General features: G+C 50.4%; 1 protein-coding gene across 6 annotated transcripts in view; it reads right to left on the minus strand.

The window, feature by feature from the left end:
- MYT1L (myelin transcription factor 1 like) overlaps positions 1-21,276 on the minus strand; it is a 136,824-nt gene extending 115,548 nt beyond the window's left edge. For all 6 annotated transcript variants that reach the window (XM_028099522.2, XM_028099521.1, XM_088026154.1 and 3 more), the window contains exons 1-3: positions 21,222-21,276; positions 21,010-21,043; positions 20,617-20,679 (exon numbers count right to left, since the gene is read on the minus strand). In XM_028099522.2, coding sequence (XP_027955323.1) covers positions 20,617-20,679; positions 21,010-21,043; positions 21,222-21,276 — 152 coding nt within the window. The remainder of the gene's footprint in view (positions 1-20,616; positions 20,680-21,009; positions 21,044-21,221) is intronic.
- Positions 21,277-23,431: the final 2,155 nt, after the last annotated feature.

Consider the following 23,431-nt stretch of genomic DNA (forward strand, 5'->3'; position numbering starts at 1 on the left):
TCTGGGGTGAAAGAGGGTTGCTTCATCTGGCTCAGGGTCTGGAGCCGTAGACTGGGGGGTCTGCCTCTACACACACATGAAGCCAGTTTCCCGGCTGTTGATCCATCGTCAGAAGTGCTGGTGCCGCCAGGTCTAGAGCTTCAGGGGGTTCCAGAGTTCAGGTCTCCCCAGGGCACCCACGATGACGCTATTGTTGGGGGGCAGGGCGTCTGCCGGATCAGACAGTCCTCAACTCTCAGCCCTGCTGCTTCCAGAACTCTGTTGCTGTCTCCCCTCCCCCATTGTTTTTCCCAGTGTCCCTTCGCCTTTGAGAACCAGCCTCTTGGCCGTCATTTTAGGGAGTTCTTCAAGGCAGCACCAGGTAATAAGTGTGTTCGACTCTTTCTTGAATTTGGACATTGTCTACTGCCTTTTAAAGAACTTGGAAAATGTGACTCTCCTCCCTATATGATTTTAGTTCCCACAGCATGACCTGGAGCCCTCGTGGTGGCTACCCGTCCCTCTGCCTCTCTCCTACAATCCCCCGCCCACCCATGACCGTTCTCTGTCCTGACCCTTGGTGATAGATGTCAAGTTCTACCTTCTCATAAAGTCACTCCTGACCAGCCCTGAATTCAGGATCCTCTACTTTTAAGAACTCTGCCCCATTAGATACTTAGCACCAACTTTGCAAACCCTACCTTACTGTGAGCTTGACTTCTGGAGAGGCGTTTCTCTTATCATCTCAATTCAACTGTTTTCTCTTTGGCTTAGGGACTGTGCCTTATAGCCAATTATCCTAAATCCCCACTGTGCCAAATGATGGAGTGGGTATTTGATACATCCGTCCTATTGATCAATATTATTGGCACTTTTGGTGTGGGCCCACCAGTCTTTAGGCTTGATTCCACCAGCGTCTGGCTTTCAAAGAAATGCATGCTGTCTCCTCCTCCTGCACAAAACAACATTTACTATCTTTGCCATTTATGAGACTAGAATGTTGAGAACGTTAGGATAAAATTATCCCAAGAACCAAGCTACCTCTTGGCAGTAAGATTAGAAAATGAAACTGCTATATAAAAACACAGAGACTCTATTTTAGCTAAAAGTCTCAAGTGGTTAACAAGGTTTCCCGAAGTGGCCAGTCCCTTATGGGCCTGTGCCCCGTGTGACAATGACAATTCCCTCGGAGCAGTGAAGTCCGGAGGAGGTAGGAGCCTTGGAAATCACTGAGTCCATCTTCTCAGCTAGAAAATGAAGAAATTGAGGCCAGAGAGATTAAGTGATGTGCACGGGCTCAGCGCATGGGTCAGCATCAGACCAGACTTCTGTCTGCTAAGCAGGCACCTCTCTGTCAGGCAGAGTAAAGGTCGAAGTGATCAGCAGCCCGAAAGCACCCACACTGCGAGCCTGTCCCTAACCTGCAAGCCTGCATGCATGGCTGCTCTCGCCTCCTGTCCATATTAGCTAGAGGAGCGAGCCCTGGGAGAGAACTGCGCAAGCAAACACCGTTGTGGGCTATGCTGTCGATAAATTCGTCTTTCTGAACGTTTCCAAGTGGACACCAACACTCCTGCTCCGAAGACCACTCGGCCACATTTAACACTAGCAGTCGAGACCACCTGGTCTGCATGCAGTCCAGACGAAGAGACGGAGTGCTTCTGAGGCAGCAACTGTGACTGCATCCTTAGGGAGGGATCACTGCACCTGGTGCTGATGCCGCGGTAACTCTTCATGCTGCAGGAACTCTTAGCACCCTGACATACCTCACCCCAGGGCAACGCCGTCCCAGCTGCTGAGTGTACGCCAGCACGGGCCCCAGACCTGTAGTGAGGCAGATGAGCAAGAAGAACCAAGAAGCAAGCGACTTATGTGTTTGTGCTGGGGGCAAATATACAAGAAAATCCGTAAAACAAAAAGCTAAAGATTTCCTACTCTTCTTCATCAGGAGCTCTAGGACACGGTACTTTGTCTTTATATGGTCAGTAGGAAATCATTCAATTGTGTAGTATTTAAAATTCCGGTATAGTTGAAGGATTGAGACGTTGACAGGTTTAGTTTGGGGATGGAGGTGATGCATTTGAACATCCGTAGCTCATATATTTATTAGATATTCAACATTTTATGCACACACACACACACACACACACACACACACACACACACACTCCAGGCAAAATATGCCTTTGATAAAATAGTAAAGCTTCTTAAATATGCATTTTCTAATAAGCTGTTGCAAGCAAAATATATAAGCTCTTACTCCACATAGATTTTCAAAGCTGCTCCCCAGTTTAATGGGCATCAGGCTACAAATAATGAGCCTTAAAATCTGGCCATTATAAAGAGGAGTAAAAATGTTTTCTTCATAACGTGGCCCTGATTCTCATTTCTGTGGCAATGGTTCGTTACAAGGTGTTGTGCTTGCACACTTTTGTCGAACGTAACCTTACAAGCAGATCTATCCGCCTCCGGGGCTTCCCACCCCGTGTTTGGGTAATATCTCAGCTGGACCAGCTATGCTTATTTCTTATTTACTTTCCAGTGTCCATTAGAGACGCTGGTCCCAAGGAAGCCCACCACAGACCTCCTCATCATGCTCGCTGCCCCGCTCATGACCCAGCACCCGGCACACACTGTCCCGGAGCATGACCCTCACGGCTGTGGGTCTCCACTCTCCCTAGGACTGTCTGCTCTTTCCCCTAAACTCGGGTGACAAGACAGGCTAGACTTCCTTGCTGCAGGCTCCCCTCATGTACAACAGGTGATTCTCCCAGAGTCTGGGGAAAAGCAGCAGGGGTTGCCCTGTTTGTTTCAAATGAGGTGGAGTGACAGCTCATGGGAAAGGTGCTTTGAGCACAGATTCGGAACATCCACCATGCTCCTCCCGTCAGGATCTCTCCTGGAGTCTGTGAAGGTGGCATCTCCGTCCCATCTCTCTCCAGCTCGTTTGTCTTTGTGAGCAGGCAGGTGTCCTCAGGGGGGCAGGAGCGTGCCCAGTGTGGCTGCAATGCTGGCTGTGGCCCTTTAGGATTCCCAGTCGGAAGGGATGCAGCAGGTGTGGCTGGGGTCGAGGGGAGGCGTGCTGCGTGGCGCGAGCACACTGCTTTATTGAGGTGTGATACCCCGGGAGTCTTGCTTGGCTGTGAGGTCCCAGTGTGTGTGCGCGTGTGTGAGCCTGCTCTGCTCTGCCTCTAAGTAACCTCCCAGCAGGAGGTCCTCACCTCTCTCCGCATGGCCTGGAAGCTGCTCAGGTCTTTGGGCAACAAGGAGAAAGACCCTCTTCCAGGCCGCACCCGCCACGCGGCAGGTCCTTGGCGTGGTTTATCTACTTCAGTTTGTGTTAATGAGCACTTGGCTCATTGGCAGTTGGAGACGAGATGATTTGGTGGAAAGGCGCTAACCCTCCCCACGGGCCCCCCACACAGCGCTAACAAGGTACTGAGGCTTCCTCGTGGGCCCTATCACTTTGCCCGTGGAAAAGGGACAGCTCCTGGAGGCATCTTCAGACAGCCAGCCAGACCTGCTGTGTTCATTGCGTTAGGGTAACAGCTGAGTTGTAGAACTTCTTTCTTTTTGTAAGAAAGGCAGTGGTGGTTCTTTCACATCCTGCTGAAAACCTGCAGGGCCCTGGAGAGGAAGAGCCGGTACACGCAGACCCCAGATGGGCGCTGTCACCAGACTCCGACGTGGTACAGCTTACGGTACACAATACCGCCACATGGCTCTCAAATCTGTCTCCACATTTAATAATCCTAAATGGACAAGAATGTTTTTCTACTAGTTTCTTCCCCCAAACTGCCTACCTCTCTTCCCTAAGAGTAGAAAGATAAATTAGTTATATAAAAGCCAAGGTTCTCAGACGTTTTGCTCAGGAAATGAACACTGCTGTGGGACCAGAGGGCTGGTCTGGAAGCTTCTTCACGTATTGTAGGCCCTTGTGGGGGTCGCTCCAAAATATGGGTCTCGGGTTTCTCGTCTGCAAAGACGGCGGTGCCACTCCGACCCTCGGCGCCTTCAAAGGCCTGGAATGAAGGACCACGGACCAGGTGTCTCAGGGGCCCCTGGAAGAACCGAGGTGACGGAACAGGGACGTCCTTGTTCCCAGGGAGACTTTTACTGGGGGAAGGGGTTGGGAGGCTCGGCAACCTGCCCGATGGCTCAGGCCCCTTCCTTCTTGGATCCTGTGGTGTTTCCTTGAACAGTTCCTATTGCCACGGGGTTCCTCACGTGTTTTATTGAAATAACAGTCTCCAAAATTTAGACTACCAGACACTAAACAGAAATGGGGAAGGGCCAGTGTGTACAGTGTGGGTCTGCATGGGGAATGTTCATTCCCCAGTGCTGGAGCGATGGCAAGAAAAGTCCATGGTGTCATATTGTCTCATTGACGGAAAAACAAACAACCAGAACCCAAAACGAAAAGGCCAGATTCTACAGGCCATTTCAGAGCTGCTGCTTCCAAATAACGTGCCCGTGGGCTTTGGGGGGCCACAGGCAGCACGGTGTGGCCCAGAACTAGCTGCAAGCCCTTTGGGAGAAGCCTGAACTCAGACAACCCTGCTCCTGCCCACTTCCCGGCCTCTGTGGGCCGAGGGCTTTGCCATCTGCAGGCTGGGTCTGGCGAGACAAGAGGGGACTGGCCACCTGGCAGTCTGCCTGCCCACTGCATGGTCTCAGGAGCAGAATGGTCCCGGTGGAGGCCGGGCCCAGGGCTCACTGAGGAAGGGTGCCCCCTGGGTGCTCTGACTCAGACTCCAGGACGGCGGGCATCCCACCTCCAGGGAGGTCAGCCTTCGGGGGGAGACTGGCCGCCCAGAGTAATCCTGTTTCTCCTAAAAGGACTCTTGTATAGAAATGATTTCTCACTGCAGAGCTGAGAACCGTGTGGGCTTTACTATTTCTAGTCCTTCCGTGGCGACGTGACGGAAAAACGTAAGCCGCCAACAGACAGGCCAGCGTGCTCTGTGCTGAGCAGGCTGGCGGGAATTCTCCTGCTGGCAGCTCCGTGGGCTTACCTGGCGGGGCGACCTGGGGTCAGGTTCTGCCAGCCGAGAGGGCAGCGGCCGTGCTGCACGTCAGGGAGCAGAGGGGCCTCCGGAGGAGCAGGACCCCTGCCCCCGGATACGCTTGCCTACTTTGCTTCTGGAAAACGCCCAAGTGCCACAGAAACTAGTCAGTGTTAGAAACTGGAAAGATCTGCCACAAAAGGAGGCATCTGACCTCACGTATCTGACCACAGATCACACTTGCTAAGCTTGAAACCGCAGCTGGGCCAGTGAGGGGCTGGCTGCGTGTGGCATCTCGGCTTCCGCTCATTCGGGAAGGACCCTCATAAATGGCTCATTTTCTTGGCCTGCGTCTGGGTTCTGTGTGCCAGCCCTGAGTGGAAGGACGAGATCTGCGCCAAGCTGGAAACAAAGGCACGAGGAGACGGACAGGGCGTGGTGGGGAGGACGGAGCTGGTGGCCAGCGCACCGATTCCTGTCCCTGGGGCCTGAGCGAGTCCTGCGAGCACCTGAGCTCCCCTGCCTCCAGTTACAGGAGAACCTTCTCGCGCACGGAGGGGGACACCAGGCTGCAGGTGCACCCAGAGGTGGTTTGAAGTGAAAGCAGAACTGCCAAGTGAAAGGCAGACACGCACCCTGGCCCTTGCACCTGCCCTGGTTCCCGAGCTGGTCCTGAGCGGCGCGTCTGAGAACTGCTGGGCGGAGGCCACACTGGACCCTGCTCTCTGGCTTGCATCCCACTGTCCTCCCGGACATCTGCAGGCTCTCCTCCTCCCTCCACCCCGCCCCTACCCCAGGCTGGGATTCTGCGGCTCCCCTGGGCCCCAGAGGTGCTTCTGCCACCTCCTGCGGCGATCGGCCTACCACGGGGCCTCCGGCTCCTTCACCTCCCTCCCTGCCCCTCGCACGCAGGCCGTGGCCCACAAGGTCTGCTCGTGCCCTGCTCGCCACCCTGACCCTGTCTGCACGCGGGAGGACCTTCCGCAGCCTCGCCCTCCCCGGCTGTCCTCCAGCACCCAGCCTCTGCCATGGGGGCTGCCGCGGTCCCGGTGGGGAGCTTGCTTTTCTGTCCTCCCTGGGCTCCCTGCCCACCGGCCCCACCGGTCCGACCGGCCCCGCCAGCCCCCTTGCAGGCCGACACCCACCCCCACGGCCCTGCCTGCGGCCCTGGCGACTCCTGCAGTCCGATCTGCACTCAGGCATGGGAAGAACCCGGCCATCCTGGTGGCCAGGGATGCATCCGTCACCACGGCCAGCTCAGCACTTAGCGCAAGGCGGTCTCGCTGCAGGGGCTGAATGGCTGGCTTTGCCGACTGGCTGACGGATGACAGCGTGAGGCTCTGCCCCTGTGCCAGGCCTGTCCCACGTCCTCCCTCCATCCCATGCCCCACAGGCCCCCTCACAGGCCAGTGGGAGGCTCCCCCTCGAGAGGACTGGCCAGCCCAGCGGGATGTGGCCTTGTTCCTCCTCTGTCCCACTGTGCCCCGATGTAACTCCCTCAGGGCACTTGGGACATCGGGCCATCTGTGTGTTTCTGCAGAGAGCTACTGGTCCTCTGGGGAGAAACACTTGCTCCCTGTGATACGCTCCTCCACACACAGCAGCTCCTGACACACGGTGCGGAGGCCACAGATATGAGATGGCGACCCAGAAGCCTCCTCCATGGGAAACTGAGGCAGAACGAACCCGAACCCCAACTGTTCACAGATTGTTCTATTTTTCCATCATTTTCCCATTGAGAGCCCTTCTATTTCACAGGTAGCGTGGCCTTCGGGTGGGTGTTTACGGAGTGGGCACCGCGAGCCGGCGCTGTGAGGGGCCGCACAGCAAGGCAGTGAGGGAGACGGTCCATCCACTTCGGGGGGCTGAGGATGTCCATGTGGGAAGGGATCGTACACACTGGCAGGAGCTGCAGGAACACGGACGCAAGTGCTGTTCTTCACACGCAGGGAGGAATCCGCTCGTCAGAGGCTCGGTGGACAGGCGCTTGCCGAAAGTGAGGCGTCCTCCTGCAGGGGTGATGCAGATGTGGACCCAGCCAGAAGTTTGGTGTCCATCCCTGTCTCGCATCGACAGGGGGTGGAGTGAATTGTTCCAGATCCTTCTGGTAGTTGGAGCCAAAGCTGGGACCAAAAAAAAAAGAAGTCTCCCAACTTGCATTTTCCAAAATGTCAAATCTGGAATTCCGTGTCCAAGCCATTTCTTAGATTAAGGTCACCATGCTTTGTGCCCTTTTTAAACCTAAAGACATTTTTGTATGATGTTCAAACCCAGAACTCTGGCAATGGAAAAAAGTAATCTATGAAAATGCTCCCAAAGTACTCTACAGGGTTTCTTATTTTCAGGGGGAAAAAAGCTACAATTTTGTAATTTAAAGATCTGAATTAACTAGATCTATTCTGAATTGTGATACGTTTTTCAGTGATAAAAGGATAAAAAAAACAGTCGGCATGAAGGAATTATCCCTGATGATAATTCTCAGGGCATCAGGACAGAGACTGAGCCCGGGGTCCTCTGGTGACGGCCTACAAAGTCCACATCGCACTCAACACTCAGAGCAGGTGCCCAAGGCACAATCCGTGCTCTCAAGGAGGCTGAGGTCCAGGGCCGCGGAGGCGGGCAGGCCTGCGCTAAGTCGCCCTCAGCGTGTTCTCTGGACAGTCACCATGCTGGGCACACTGCTAGCTTACAGCTTTTCTCCAGCAACTGGGATGGGAAACATGGTGGGCTCTCACATTCCCTCCGTTTCCAGAAGAAGGAATTAAGCAGTCTTCCCGTCATCAGCAGCTCTGTCTATGCGAAGAGATGGAGGGCGTCCCAAAGCCCATAGTGGCCGGCAGGAAGCAGGAGCACCCCAGGATCTGCATCACACGCCGGCGATCAGCTTCTTCAGATTTTGAAGGACTAAGTTTGACCAGAATGTGTCCAAAATGCATGGAGTGACAGGGTCGCTCTCTGCTGGGTTGCCCCAAGCTCGGAGTGTTTTGTGGGGAGATGGTTGGCAGCACCACTCGCGGAGACAGACACGGGGCAGCGAGGGACTGGGCTCACGCCCTGCTCTTTCCTTTCCGCGGACAAATGAAGCTGGGACAATTTCGGGGGCTGTCTCATGGCATTCTAGCTGGTGACAAGAAGAAGATTCTCTTCTCCTCCTCAAGTTAAATCATGAAGAGACATGACAGATCATGAGGCAAAAGGAACGCATCTGGGTGTCCTCACCAATTAAAGTTCAAACACACCCGCGTTGATGTGGGGCCTGGAGATCCTGGTCCCTTGTCAGCTGATGGGGACATAGACCCGAGCGGGGCATGGGGCTGTTTCCAGGGTGGCAGACACAGGACTCAGAGGAAAGGCTCTGCCAAGAACCCCAGGGCCACCACAGTGATGGCCGTGGACACTCCCATGGGCAAGGTGGAGGGAGAGCAAGGTGACCTCCCACTTTCTCATGTGCTCTGTCCCTGCACAGACACACTTCTGCTTCAGGCTTTGGTCTGGCCACCTGGCTCCTCCCCTGCTCCCCATGCTTGGAATTCAAGGCTGGGCAGGTGGCAGGGCGGGGTGAGCCAGGTGGCCATGACAGAGGAGAAGGTGTGGTCCCTTTTCTGCCTGGCACGAAGCACCAGCCCCTCTGCTTTTGTTCAGCTGTGGAAAATCCACCTCCTGGCTGTGAGAGGGAGGGTGGGCCCCGGGGGGCAGCTCACCCAAACACCGGAGGGGAGCATTCTCTGGGAAGAGGAAGCCGTGGCTTCCAATGCTAACCTTGACATCTTTCAGAATTTTATGGAAAAGGCATTGTTGAAAATCACAATCTTTAAAAAAAAAAAAACGATCCTTTTACAAATGATAAAATTCTTTTTCCAATAAGGAAGTACTTTAGAAACAAGTATATTCCCTATTCTCTGCAATGGGATAACAAGGGCATCCTTCTGTTCTGCTGGGGGGAATGTACACAGATTCCTTCTGCTGAAAGAAACTTAAAATCACATTCTCCTGTTCTTCAATGCTAGGCTTCTCCTTATGACAAGGCACACCAGTGAAAGAATCAAAGTCATAAAAAGCTATCTGCAGATACTTATCATACATTATGTATAACACGAAAAAGTTCCAAAAACTAAGTCCTGTCCAACCATCAGAGTAGAGCTGCATCAATTACAGCCACGAACACTGAAGTAAAAATCTTTAATGACATAGGAAAAGGCTCATGTTACAATGCTACGTAAAAATAAAAAAAGACATACAAATTTAAGCTCTGAGACTGATTTGGAAAAACAACAAAAATGCATCAAAATTAAAGAATAAGCCGAGCAGCAGTGGTTAGGGACGTCCTGGGCACACGGGGCTGTCAGCGTCCACAGAGGGCCGTCCCCGCTTCCACGAGCACTTCTCTTCCCTTCATCTTCAGTCGTCAGTGAAGAAGACGAGATTTCCCGCGGCTGCTCTAAGTCGCCTGTGACCCCCGCAGTATTTCCTTGGGCCTTGCTGGTGAATAAAAGCCCCCGGGGAGGGTCAGTCGAGAGTCAGTCGAAAGCATTTGAAAAGCAAACTCCTCTTTATCTTCCAAGTTCTGCGCCTTTCAAAGATTGCTGAGCTCCTGCCCGTGCACAGGCTTTCCCCCCTTCTCGGCTCATCGGTGGCTAGCGTCCCCATGTCCCTGCATGGTCCACCCCGCGGGTGGACCCCGGCAGGGACCGGAGCGACTGAGTGCTGAAGCCCACCCCAAATCCTCCTCTCCTCTGCCTGCACCAGAACCCCCTTATTTTTGTTTATTAGAAGTTAGTCCAGGTTAATTTAAGAAGTGCCCGTGATGAAAACCATGCTCGCCTCCTTCGACGCGCAGAGCCCACACAGCCCCTTGCAGTAAGGAGTGGGGCTTTCTGCGCGGCGGGCGGGAGGGGGCAGGGGCTGGAGGGGAGAGGACACTGCCTGGGCGTGGACAGCAGCCCAGGAGGACTGGCCTGTGGTGGCTGGTGCCACTACCCCAGGGCCCAGGATTTGCAAACTGTCAAGTGCTTCACATAGTCCTACTGGTATTGTTGTCACTATTACAGGGATGACGAGGCCCACAGAAGGGCTCCCCTGGGGAAGGGAGAAGGGGCGAGAGCGGTGTCCCTGATGCCTGCTGGCTAAGACCCTCCTTGGCAGCGAGCAGTACCGTCACCCTGTGTCCTACCCATGAGCCACGTCATGTCAGAGCCAACCACGTCTGCACCCATGCTGTGACCCACCCCCGTCCCTCCACCCGCCCGCATCTGCACCCACCCCCGCTGCCTTATCCCTGTGCCCCCACCAGGAGGGGGTGAAATGAGCAGACAAGGAGGGGCCTGTGCCCATATGCGTCCCCGCCAGGATGGAGTCTCTGTTCCTAGACCCCGTGCCAAGAAGCTGCTGTCTCAGTGATGGGCCAGGCCTGCATGTGAGCAGGTTCTGGATGCATCCACCACACTGAGTGAGCACAGAGCACGGCTGAGACCTCTGCCCCAGGACTGCCATCTGGTCGACCCTTCCCCAGATGGTGGCCTCGGCCTCCCTGTCCTGTCAGCTCAGCGGCTCGCCAGAGGGCCAGACAGCACCGCTGTAGCCCGCTCCCTCCCCCTGTCCTGCCCACCTGCTCTCAGGGGGGCTCAGATACACTCCGTTCATGAGCCGTAGGACTGGCTGAGGGGCTCACAGAGCTGTTGGAGCGCATCCCTGAATCATTATGCATTATTTACGAATGGAATTTCTTCCAAGATGCTCATTTCCCCCTCTCTCTCCCTGGAGTTTTAGGAAATGCATCCACTTGTACGTGAAGCATACCTCTGGCGATGTCGAATTTAACATTAGATGATATTCACGGCCTGCAGGGTGGCTACTAAATTACAGTGAGTGGGTCTTTTAAAATCTGTTGAATTATACAAGCGGAGCGCAGTGCCTTCCGTTAGCAGGAAGGGAAGGTGCGTTTGCCTTGGGGGTCCATTCTGGGGCCCGCAAGGCTCTTGGAGACTCACGGGGTCCAGGCAGGCCCCTCTGAGTGAGGAAGACGAGCGCCTCCCCAGGCTCCACACAGTCTCCAGGGCTCGTCCACACTTCCTCCCAGCTCGCCTGCCCGGGCACTTCCCTCCTCTCAGGCCGAGGCTGTGGGGCAGAAACCGCCCACTGGCCTCTCTGTGGTGGCGACTCTCAGACGGCGCCCTGGCCCAGGGCACACTCACGGGTAGGGCCAGCTGGGGGCTCCAAGCAGCCCAGGACCTCTGGACCCCACCTGTGTGCTCTGTGGGGGGGATCCCAACTGGGGGCAGGGCTGAGCCTGGGGGAGCTGCCTGCTCCTCCCTGACCCCGTCCCAATCAGGCCACAGTGTGGTGTTCAGTGTGTCCCTGATGGTCAGTCATGACTCCACAGAGGGGAGAGAGCAAAATGGAGGATGGCTGTCCTCAGGTAGTTAGATGTCACCCTCCTCGGACACAGGACAGCCGGGAGTGAAGCTGGTGGAGGCCCTACCAGGGTCATGGCTGGGGGCTGCAGGGGGACAGCCCACTTCCTTCGGTTCTTGGGAAACTCTGGAAACACATCACGGTCACAGACAGGACTGAAGTCTGTGTGGTGGAACGCCAGGTTGTCCTGCGGTGTCTGCCCAAGTCTATACTTTGTGACCAGACGTTCCTGGGTCTCCCACCACCAGGGAGCTGAGACCGGAACTGAGGTGTTAAGGTAGCTTCTGGCACTTAGGGTCTTTGGAGCAAGGTTTCTGTTATCAACCCAAGCTTGTTTGGTTTGGCTTTCAGATTCATACACGCTCTTGCTAGACACTTCCCCATTACCTGCAAACTCCATCTGACCAGTTATCTGTCTTTTGCGCGCACACACACACACACACACACACACACACACACACCTGTTCCTGAGGTGGTTCTCAAACTCAGGGAGCATGAGAATCTCCTGGGGAGGTAGCAAAAACCGAGTGCTGGGCCCCACCCCACAGTGACTAATTCACCAGGTCTGGGGTGGGGCCCAAGCATTTGCCTTTCTAGAAAGTTCCCAGGTGATACTGATGTTCCAGGTTATGGAGCCCTACGTTGAGAACCCTTGCCTCAGGGGAAGCTGACCCAGCCTCTGGCTCCGGGATGGGCTGGACAGTCATGAGGACGGTCATGTGTGCTGGTCAGGGATGGCTCGGGGACGGCCGAGGTCCCACATGGAGCATGAGAGCCGAGAGGATGGTGTTGGCAGCTCCCGAAGAGCTCCGCCTTGCTTTTTGCGAGTTTCTAGGAAGGACTCCTCCTGCCTCTTCTGTCCTGTGTTGCGGAAGCACACGAGAGCCGAGAGCTTTGCAGCAGAGGCGCCGGATGATGGAGCAAAAGCCCCCGAGTCAGGCTCCTGGTGAGACAATTAATTCTGCACTTTTAAGCCTGTTGGAGGTGGGTTTTCACCGGTAGCTGGCAACATCCTTAGTCACACAGAAACTCTTCAGATGAAAGCCCTACAATCTCATTGAATCCGAGCAACGTTAGGGCCAAGCGAGCACTTTCCCCCATCTGTTAGTAATTCAGGCAGGAAGAGTGTCTTGCTGGAGTTTGGGGTTGCAATCATATTTTGGGGTCTAATATTTGAAGCACCATTTTCTCTTCAGGACATGAGGCAGAGAAGCAGGAGAAGTGATTGTTTCCGGTGTCAGCTCTCGCAAGGGTCCTGGAAGTGCGGGCGTAGATGACAACAGCGTGAACGCCCTCGAGCATGGGGCACAGGGCTGCCCACCAGGGGGTTCCTACAAAATCATCAGTTGTGATACCGACTCTGGGAGCTGGGAGCTCCTCCTGGAACCCTCTCCTGAGTGCACTGGAATCTGGCGAGGGGCCTTCCCCACCCCAAGCCCCCACCCTCTGCCACTGCCCTCACTCCCTCACTTGGGGAACACACACCCTGCCGCACTGGGAGCCCGGCATCGGCCTCTCCTGTCCCTGGAGGAAGAGCTGCCACCTGCAGCTGAGGACTGGTGGTCACACCCGTGGCGCACTGTGGGTCCTCCTGCAGCTCAGCCCCTCTGACCTCCTCCTTCACCACCTCAGGAACCCACCGCTCCACATGTCCCACCTAGAAAGCGGCTGCCTTGTATTTGCCATCATCCCAACACAGATGGTGGCGGTCAGAACGGAACTGTGGGTGTTTCAGGGGGTAAACCCAAGACAATAGCTGTGTACACACCAATTTCCGATGAATATTCTGTGGATGTTGCAAAGCCATGTTTATAGATTTTAATCATGAGCCAAGAAATGAGACCAAGACTATAATTGCTAAATCTAGACTTGGCCAATACCGATGGTGAATGTTACGGAGTCTCCGTACATATGCTTCCTGGTTTAGGCTTCCTGACAGTACCAGAAAATGCCCACGTACCTTCTCTTTGAATATGGAATTATTTGAAACTTATTTAGGTTTGTCAGCATCAAAGATATGCCCTGCAATGCATGATATGTTTTGTTTTTCAGTTTTAAACACACTGAATCAGTCACGCTGTGCTCTGGCGTATGTAACGGACGAGGCGAGGGCCGGAGACCTTGCATCTGGGCAGATGTCCTGCAGACCAGCAGCAGGCAAACTGTTTTTTCAGGATAATGGGGAGGCAACTTCTTTTTTTTTTCTTTTTCCCCAAAAAAAGGATGTATTGTGACATAAAGGTTAAGAACCACATCAGTCTGAAAAGACTGTGCCTGAATTTTGTGTGTTTGCACATATTCGATTAATAATCAGCTGTGAATGACGAGTCTGGGAACCCACTTGCTCTGATTCTACTTCATACGTAGAAGTCTCTAGATCTCAAAATGTTTGCTCCATGTGCAACTGCAAAAGCCATCAAATTGATGTTAAAATATATATCCCCAAACTTCTGATTTATAATGCCAGTGACAAATAGTAGAAAGGACAGGCATGCCATAAAGTTCACGGATGGGGTGATGGCAGGCACAATGATGTCTCATAAAGAACAAGGGAGGAGTTATTTATTCTTGTGGGTTCATGAAGTAAAACACAGATAGACCGGCTGAGTGGCTTCGTGCACAGAATTTTTCATAAACATCCCACAGTGCACCCGGTTGTACATCAGCCATACATTAATTAGAGCATCCAGCAAACACTGCAGTGTGTTCCACGCACCCAAGCGAATCTTCATTTTTCACATGCAGGGCCTTACTAATTAAAATCAGCTTTGCAATTAAATGTGGAAAATTGTGTTAAACTTTCAAGCGTAGTTAGGAAAAAATGCAATTATTTTAGGGTACTTTATTTTAATGCAAATGAAATTTCTATCAATATAAAACTGGTAAAAGGGAGGTACAGGGATCCCTGTTTCTCTGCCTTCCTCCCTGTTTCTTCTTCTTTTTCCTTTTTTTTTTTTTTTTTTTTGGATTATAGATGCTCCTCTCAGTTGCACGTTGCAATGCTCCACTATCTCTCGCCAGTACCTGGCTCTGTTCCAAGGCTTTTAGTGAGTGCTCTCTGTCAAGGCATGAATAATACAGCCCCTAGGCTGTTGGCAGAATCCAAATGAGGCATGCATACATCAGGAAGCAAGCCCTCGACTTCAGCTCCAGAACAAGCTCCCGTGAAGACAGGCAATTATTCACCCCCGGCTGCCGCCATGACAGTCACACTGGTGAGTGCAAAGGTATATGAAATGGGAGAAAATCTGAATAAGGAATGTGTACAATAAGCCAAAGAGAATCCAATAATTTTCTAATAAAAAAGAAAAGCTACCATTTGGAGCTTTTAATTTGAAAGTTTCAAGATCAATTGATTTGACTCTGGATTTTCTAAATTGGGAGGATTTAAATAGAATACCAAAACCCATCACCTAGCTTTTGGGTGCTTGTTGAGCGGGCAAGATTCTGAAGCTAAATTTCAGGTCAAACTTCCATCAGAACCTTTTGCTCAACAAACACGTAATTTCAAAAACTGAAGTGAAGGGTAAATATAAATGAAATCCATTAAATTTCAGAAATAAATCCGGAGGGATGACAAAACAGATGAGTGAAGAATGAATCTACGTTAAGGACTTCCTCCATCTCTCTCTCTCTCTTTCTCCCAGTAGAGGCTTATGCAAAAATCACTATTCAGAAAGAAGTAAGCAAATCCAATAATTTCAAATGTTCCAGTACGTGTATAGCTATTATAAAACAGGCTAAAATCCAAACTCTTATACATGGTTTAGTATTAACTCTGTAATAGATATTAATAAATTTTTATTATTCCTATTTCTAATTGGTATTGGGAAAAATATTTAAACTCTAAGAACAGTAAACTGGCCACTATTTTGGGGATAAATTTACTTTATAGAGATCTACCCCTTTCTAAACATTGATTTACTTTGTCTTTGACACAAACAATGCTTTGACATTTGGCATTTTGCTCATATCTTAGTTCATGCAATGCTCTGGATTAATAACGACATCTCTTTATATCAGCTAGTTGAACTGCTAAAATGATTTTAGATAAAGAGTGATACGTGGGGCTTCCTGTCACTGTGTCTCCACCCTTCCTCAAGATCTCCATCCTTGATTCGGGGCACATCCCCAGAAAATCCTGTGGCCTCACGGCCTAGCCTGTGGCACTCCCCCCAGCTTGGGGGTCTGGCTCAGCACCCACGGATGCCCTGCCCTGCGGCGTCGCTCACACCGCACCACGGGCTTTAGTCTGGGTCTACACGCTCTCCACCTGGCCCGGACCCTTCCTTGCCAACAGAGCTACAGGCCAGCAACTTCTTGAATTCCAAGTGTGTGCCTTCCAGGCATTCCATTTTCTCCTGCCACCTACCCACTGTAGGAATAGCTGCGGACGTGTGGGCAGCTACTTGCTTTACACCCATGGGTATCATCAACGCTAACAGGTCACAGTGCTTGTGCTCTAGGAGAGGACATGGTTGGGAGGAGAGCCGAGGGAGCTCAGGAAGCTCCTGTTCCTGAACTCAGGCGGCTAAGACTTTGGAAAACCCCCTTAGGATGACCAAGAGTGAGTTTTCCCATCTGCAAAGGAAGCCCTGTAGTTGGACCCACGTTCGAGATATAAGAATGTCTCTAGCTACCCACAAGTACGGCAAGAAAAGTTGCATGCACTCAGAGGAGCAGAATTCCCTGGGCCATGTGCAAGGCCATGTGACCACGGGTCCAGAGGAAGAGGTCATACTCCCCACATACAGAATAGACTGCGTTAGTACTTTGGTTCATAACAGGAGAATTATTTCTGGCCCTGATTGCAAAGTCCACGGTGTTTTTGTCATACTTATATGCCAATAACATAAAACCTCAGGTGGGAAGAAGAGAAGTCAGATTCATGTGTCTAGATACTAACAACGTTTCTGAGGATAAGTGTTTGTTATACTGATTAGCTGCATGAGAGGCCTGGTCGTTCCAGCGCACAGAATGGTGAGTGACCTTGGATCCCCGCTGGTCCGTATATGGGGGTGCGAACGTATTTATCGTCAGTGTTGAGAAACTGATGGAACACCTCTATCAGATAATGGAAACCATCATTCATTTTTCTCATTTTTTCCTTGGCTGCCAGAAAACTCAGAACACAATATCAGACTATATCTAAACCTCTGATATATCCTGGGTTTCAGGTAAAATTATGTTTCTATTTCCCTTGTGTTTTTCCTAATTTACTCTGTGATTCAACTTTTAATTGTGCAGTTGTACATGTGTTTATCAACTACCTCAAATTGTTCATGAACTATGAACACAAATAAATACCCAGGAACAGATTATCTTTTCTTTAAGCACAAGATTTTTGAAGTAAGGTGGACCATCTAATAAAAGAAGTATTATAACATTAGCTCTACACCCTCAAATGTTGTACCAGGATCTTAAATTGCAAATTCCTTTTTCACAGTATTGTTTCCTTTCACAGGTATTATCCGGTGGTTGATTCTCCTCTAACCTCAGTCCTAGTTTCTTACAGACCCACAGCCCTACCTCTAACACACTGAGAAAACATCACTGAGGTGGCGTGACCAGCCATTGGGGGTCGGTGCCCCACAAAGTGACAGTCTGGAATAGGGAAGGTATACTTGATTTTGATTTCTTCATTTTCCTATGCTAAAAATAAAGTTTAGCTGGTAGGCATCATTTTATCACTTGGTATCAAATGTCTTAAAAATTTTTTAAAAATTTACATTATAAATTCCCCCCATTTGCCTCAAATTACTTTTTGTATGTTCAGATAAATGGATCTGTCCACATACTAAAACACCCTTTTACTTGGCTATGAACTAACATGATATATGAATAAAATGAAGTTATATCCCTAAGAGGACTATATTCACTGAACATTTTATTGCTGAAAGACCAAAAGGATGGGTAATTTCATCAAAACCAAGACTCAGGTTGCCACTCTTGTCATATCGGAAGAGGCTGAGTCTCAGCAGGGACAAAGCAGTAGAGGTCAATGTCACACTTGTGTTGTGGGGTGTGTGCAGGTATTTATGTGCATAAATAGCTGTGAGAGAGGAGAAACTTTGGAAGCAGGAAATCTTTTAAAGCCAAAAATAACTGAAATCATACAGATTTGCAATAGCACCAGTCATAAGATGTTAATGTATACATGAGTCTGATCTACTACAAGAAGCAACTTTTCAGTTTGAGAAATACAAATGTCATCCCTTAGTTAAAAATTACTGGTAATATATAATCATCAGGGAAATGCAGATCAAAAACCACTATGAGCTGTCACCTCACACCTGTCAGAATGGCTAGAATCAAAAAGACAAGAAGCAACAGGTGTCGGTGAGGATGCGGAGAAAAAGGAGCCCTCATGCACTGTTGGTGGGAATGCAAGCTGGTGCCACCACTTTAGAAAACAGTATGGAGGTTCCTCAAAAAGTTAAAAATAGAGCTACCCTATGACCCAGCAATTGCACTACTAGGTATTTACCCGAAGAAGACAGAAACACTAATTTGAAGGGATACATGCATCCCTGTTTATGGCAGCATTATCTACAGTAGCCAAGATATGGAAGCAGCCCAAGTGTCCACTGACTGATGGACGGATAAAGAAGATGTGGCATATATGTACAATGGAATATTACTCAGCCATCAGAAATGAATGAGATCTTGCCATTTGCAACACTAGAAGGCTCTAGAAGGTATTATGCTAAGTGAAATAAGTCAGTCAGAGAAAGACAAATACCATACGATTTTACTCATATGTGGAATCTAAAAAAACAAAACAAATGAACAAACAAACAAAAAGCGGAAACGGACCCATAAAGACAGAGAACAAACTGACGGTTGCCGGAAGGGAGAGGGAGGGCAAAACGGGTGACAGGGAGTGGGAGGTACAGGCCTCCGGTGAGGGGATGAATAAGTCAGGGGGATGCACAGGGGACACAGCCAATGCTACTGTACCCGTGTCGTGTGGGGATGGGTGGGGACCACACTCGCGACGATCACGGCACAACGTAGAGTTGTCAAATCATCATGTTGTACACCTGAGACTAATCTAACATAGTGCGTCAACCATACTCAACAGAAAAGTATTGATACTATAGAGACATCAAAAATAAAACTCAGAAAGCTTCACTTGATGCTGCACTACACTCCTCTTGAGAACTGGCACATAGGTGACATAAGTTTTGAGTGGTTATTGGTTTTACATAACAAGTCTGTAAGCATCTCATTCTTTAAACCAAGGAAATAGAAGTCCGTAAATGTAAATAATTTGTCCAAACTCCGCCCCCCCTCAGTTGGCTAGTGGCGCCAAGGAAATCAGAACCTGTGTCCCTTCCTGGAAAATCGCTCTTCATCCACGGCCACCACATGGACTATTTCTACTAAAATACTAAGAGTTCTAATAATTACATAGATTATGGTGCATGGCAAAACTTACGATATTATTTTAAATTAAATTAAACCATGTGTTGAAAAATTGTCTAAATTAGCTGTTCCTGTGAATCTTCTCTAACATGCCACCTTCTTCACTCCTGTAAGATCTGGGGTGGGGTTCTGTGCTCACACCAGCATTATGTCTCAAAGGAAAATGAAGCCTGGCCATCTTCAAGCCATTCCCAAGCTAAGCCTCAGTTACTGTTTACACGGGGATGGAGATCTCACAGGGAGACCTCGCAGCCGAATGGGATGCACCTTGGGTAAGAATGTGCTTTGAGTGATTCTTTGAAAACTTCATGGTTTTTCCTGAAAAACTGTGATTATCAAATTATGTCTAGATGACATCTAATCCAAACTTTTTAGCCAAAAAAGTAACAGGATGATAAAGTTCAACTACTGACTAATCAAGAGATGATTAAGGGAAAAACTTGATTTCGTTCTCGGTCTGCTAACTTGTTTTTCACTGAAAATATAAGCAACATGGTTTTAAAAATTTTTAGATTAAGGATTTACATGCATATACCTTTATAAAATAACATAAATACTTTAAAGAAACTAATTATTTAACTTACATGTTCGGTAATTTACTATAATATACAAGAGCAATGATAATAGGATAAATTAATGTTTCAATTACAAAATTCCCTTAAAAACCGACCTGTCACTCCTTTGGTATGTAACAGAAGTCTGATAGCCATTTCATCATGGATGCTCATTAAAAATTCCCTGTCTCCTCAAATGCTAGCATGGGGACTTGGGGAGTAATTTATAATTTTTCCCTTGATTTTACTGAAGGACAATCAAAATAATTGCTTGATTTCACCCATAAATTAATGTTCAGCTGAAAAGGAAATAAAACATCAGGCAGTGAAGGAAGGTCACCCCGAGGTGCGGCCGGCACACCTGCTTGAGCATCTGAGCTTTCATTACGTGGGCTTGGTTCTTGATGGCTTGTTAGGATGAATGACCTTAGACCCAGTAACCTAATTTGTGAAAAATTAGCTAAAAATTTATTACAAAGCCTGTAAACATCTCTAACTCCTCATACCCAACATCTTTCATTGAAAGGTACAGCTGCCTTAATATCACAGGGAAGAAATTCCTTATGGAAAAGTAAATCTAAAGATCGATCTCTTCATGACTCTTGGCCTGAAGTGTGTGTGATATAATTCTGCTGTGATGCATTTTTAGCCATAATTACCTAGCCACCTGATCTCGTAGATGTTTTCCACACCTACCTCTGTTATGGACCCAAACCTCAGTATTTACAGGAATGATATAATCATTTAAGCCTCAAAGCCTCATTAGTGTGATCTGTCCTGGACATTAATCTCCTGCCAGGACCTTCCCCTGCAGCTGCCCAGGTACCAGCTTGGGCTTCCCTTCCCAATCACAGAAGCTGAGTTCCTGCAGGAAGATCAAGAAGGTCATACTCTCATTTACCCTCCATGACTTACCACCATCCTGCAGCTACCAGAATGAGCAAAGGGCCAAGGACCAGCAGGCCGTCTCAGTGAAGCAGAGGGAGGTTCTTAGCACGCTGCTGTGTGTGTGGGAAAATGAGTTTAAGGCTGGTCTTAATTTGTGTTATCTTATGTGTTATCGTGAATTCTGCCTGGAGACCCTGCACGTGAAACCAAAGGCTGAGTTCACATCAGAGAGAGGAGGAAAAGGCAACACTCACTGTTTTCCAAGAACACCCCCCACTCATCGTCACCCTTTGGTCTGGACCCTAGACAAGCCAGTGTATACCATACATTATGAAAGAGGCGGTTGTTACCTTCTGTGTCTTGCATATTTGCCACTGACATGACCACTGCCGTCACAGCCAGGTGTGGGACAACTGCAAAGAGAAAGAGGTAATTACACGGGGGCCGAGCTGCTGGGGGGGAGATGATGACACTGCTGGGGGGTGGGCAAGTGCGCCGCTGGGGGTGGGGGCGAGCGCGCTGCTCGGGGTGGGGAGCACTTCGGGAGCACTGGGTGGGAGGGTACACAGACAGACAGAGAGAAGGAGGGGAACTATTAGAGCTGCTTTTTATTAGCAGGTATCCCATCAGAGCAGGCCGGCAGGAGCAAGCCGCCAGTGAGCCCGAGCGTGCCGTCTGCCCATTAAAAGGCATGGATTTTCTAAATTGCTAATGGGGATACATTTTGCCCGCAGAGCACTGACCTGAAGAGCTCTTGTATGGCTGGTTCCACGGGAACTGCAGAGAGATGGAAAACAGATAGAAATTTATCATCTATCACACATCCCCTCTCCCACAGAATGCTATCGAGAGTGTGGTGTCAGAACAGGGGTCTGAGCGGACGGTGCACACAGCTCCGCAGGACGAAGGGGGCCCTGAGCAGGGCTTCCAGGGGCTCGGGGATGCGTGGACGTACCTCGAACCCCTTTGGACCGTGTACGATGGCGCTTCTCCTCGGCGTCCACCTCCATCTGTGGATAGATGAGCAGGCGGTCAGTGTGTGGCTCCGGCCTGCGAAGGCCAGCCATGCATGCCCCCGAGCCCCAGCATTTGAGTGGCTATGGGGGAGCCCTCTGGAAGGCGCGTGGGGAGGAGAGCATCAGGCAATCTAACTGTGTTACTTAAAAAAATCAAAGCAGACCTCGACCTTGCAGGGAACGCATCATCGGGAGGCCCCGCCCTTGGTTAACGGGGCAGACTGACGAAGTTTCAGGGGCAGACTGTTCACCCTTTTCAAAGACGGATCAGGATATATCTGGGTTAATTCTGAGCTGCCTAATTTGTACCAAGAACATAAGAGATAGATGTTACGTGTGCAAGCAGGTACATACATGTAGTCGGGAACCGAAAGTGTAACCCGATCACATCGTTAAGAGAAGAGGAGGTGGGTGCAGAAGGAGGACGTGTTTAACTTGGGGGCTGACTCTGTGTCATTTAGGTGCAGATACAATCGCTGCCCACTTTGTTCTAAGTTGTCATGTTATGCATCCTGGGGATACAGGCCCTCTGCCCATAGTAACGGACGCATCTCACACTGGAGATTGCAAAGCATTTTCCTATATTACCTTGTCCGGTCCTCATGACGATTTTGTAAGAAAGGTATCTTTGTTACAGCCATTTTATAGATGTGACTTGCCCAAGGTCATCCAAGTAGAATTGTTGGTCCAGGGCCCTGAAACCAAGCCACCTGGCTTATGCATCATCTTTAAGCCGAGGGACCACTGCTGAACAGGGGAACATGGAGACAGCGTGCTGGCTCACCCAATACTTCCACACGTATGTGTAACGTACACACGGCAAAGCTGCCCAGTAGGATACCTTCACTCGACACAACAGCGGGGCTGCTGAGAGAAGAGCCGTAAGGGTGAAATCCCCCAGTCACAAGACAGGACATTTCACCCCCATCTGTGATGCCCTTTCCTGGCCCAGGTACCCCAAGGCAGAAGACTGGGGCACCCCAAAATGTCCTCCGTGCCCAGTTCACTTCCCCCACAGGTTAGGATGAGGAGGACATGATGGGGTGCAGAAGGGTCGTGAGATGCACGGGGCTCTGTCAGACTCACGTGAAGCAGAGAATGGGCAGATCTGCTCTAACAATGAACTGCTCATAAGGCGCCATCCTGCACAGAGGCAACACTGACGTGTCCCTGCGTTAAACCGGCAGCCCCCGATGGAGTGTTCCTGACAACTGACCACCAGCTGATTATTTATTAATACTGTTTGCTGAGTCTGGCAGCAGCAAAGGAAAAAATACATATAATAAAAACCACAGTTCATTTAATGAGCTTAATATCTTTTAATGGGAGATGTGTGTGCAGACCTAGGATTGTGCCAGATTCAATAAACCAGGAATTTGAGGAAAGGAGGAGCTAGTGTGAGGTGGGTCACTGAGGAAAGACTTCATCGGGAAAATTGTGGGATTTCAGAACTGTCTGTTGAAAAAGGGAAGATTGTGTTTTAGCTTGTGTGGAGACACTGGAAGCTGTTGCGCGAACGAGTGAGGGGGTCTGTTTTCCGGGAAGCGGGCAGGTCAGGGGGTTGGCACAGACCAGGAGAGGCAGGCTTGATGCGCAGTGCAGGGCTGAGGCCACGGGGAGCATGGGGCAGGGTGCTCTGAGCGCCTGGCAGACCCGGGAGGGGCCCCTGTTGACCCAGCAGGTGTTCTGGAGCATGTGGGCTGGGGAGGGGCCTCACAAGTGTATTTTAGAAAAAATTAATTTAGCGGCAGTTTGAGAGCAGGTGCAGGTGGGGAGGGGAGGCAGAGATGGGCTGTCTGAGAAGGAGCGCTGTGCCGGCCTCCATGGAGACGGCAGCTCGCTCCGTCCAGGGAAGACAGATGGAGGAAGAACTCAAGAAACGTTTCAGGGAAAAGGAGCATGACGCAGCGGCTTGTTTGCCCCTCTTTTGGGCACCTGGCCCTCCTCTGCTATTTTAGCACAGCCAGGCTCGGGGCTGGAATCCCCCAGTGCAGGCACGGTTTGTGGATCTGCAGAATAAGGCCACAGCACCTCCGGATAACACGTCGATGCTCCGAAATCACTACTCCACGTGGGAAAATTTTCCAAACACTGTAAAATTGTAGCAAAGCAGATCAGGCCCACGTGACACGAGGCAAACGTGCGCTAG

Source organism: Eumetopias jubatus, unplaced genomic scaffold (genome assembly GCF_037043125.1).
Source record: "Eumetopias jubatus isolate StellerSeaLion01/CBP00866 unplaced genomic scaffold, mEumJub1_p1.0 scaffold_9, whole genome shotgun sequence".
Classification (NCBI taxonomy): Eukaryota; Metazoa; Chordata; class Mammalia; order Carnivora; family Otariidae; genus Eumetopias; species Eumetopias jubatus.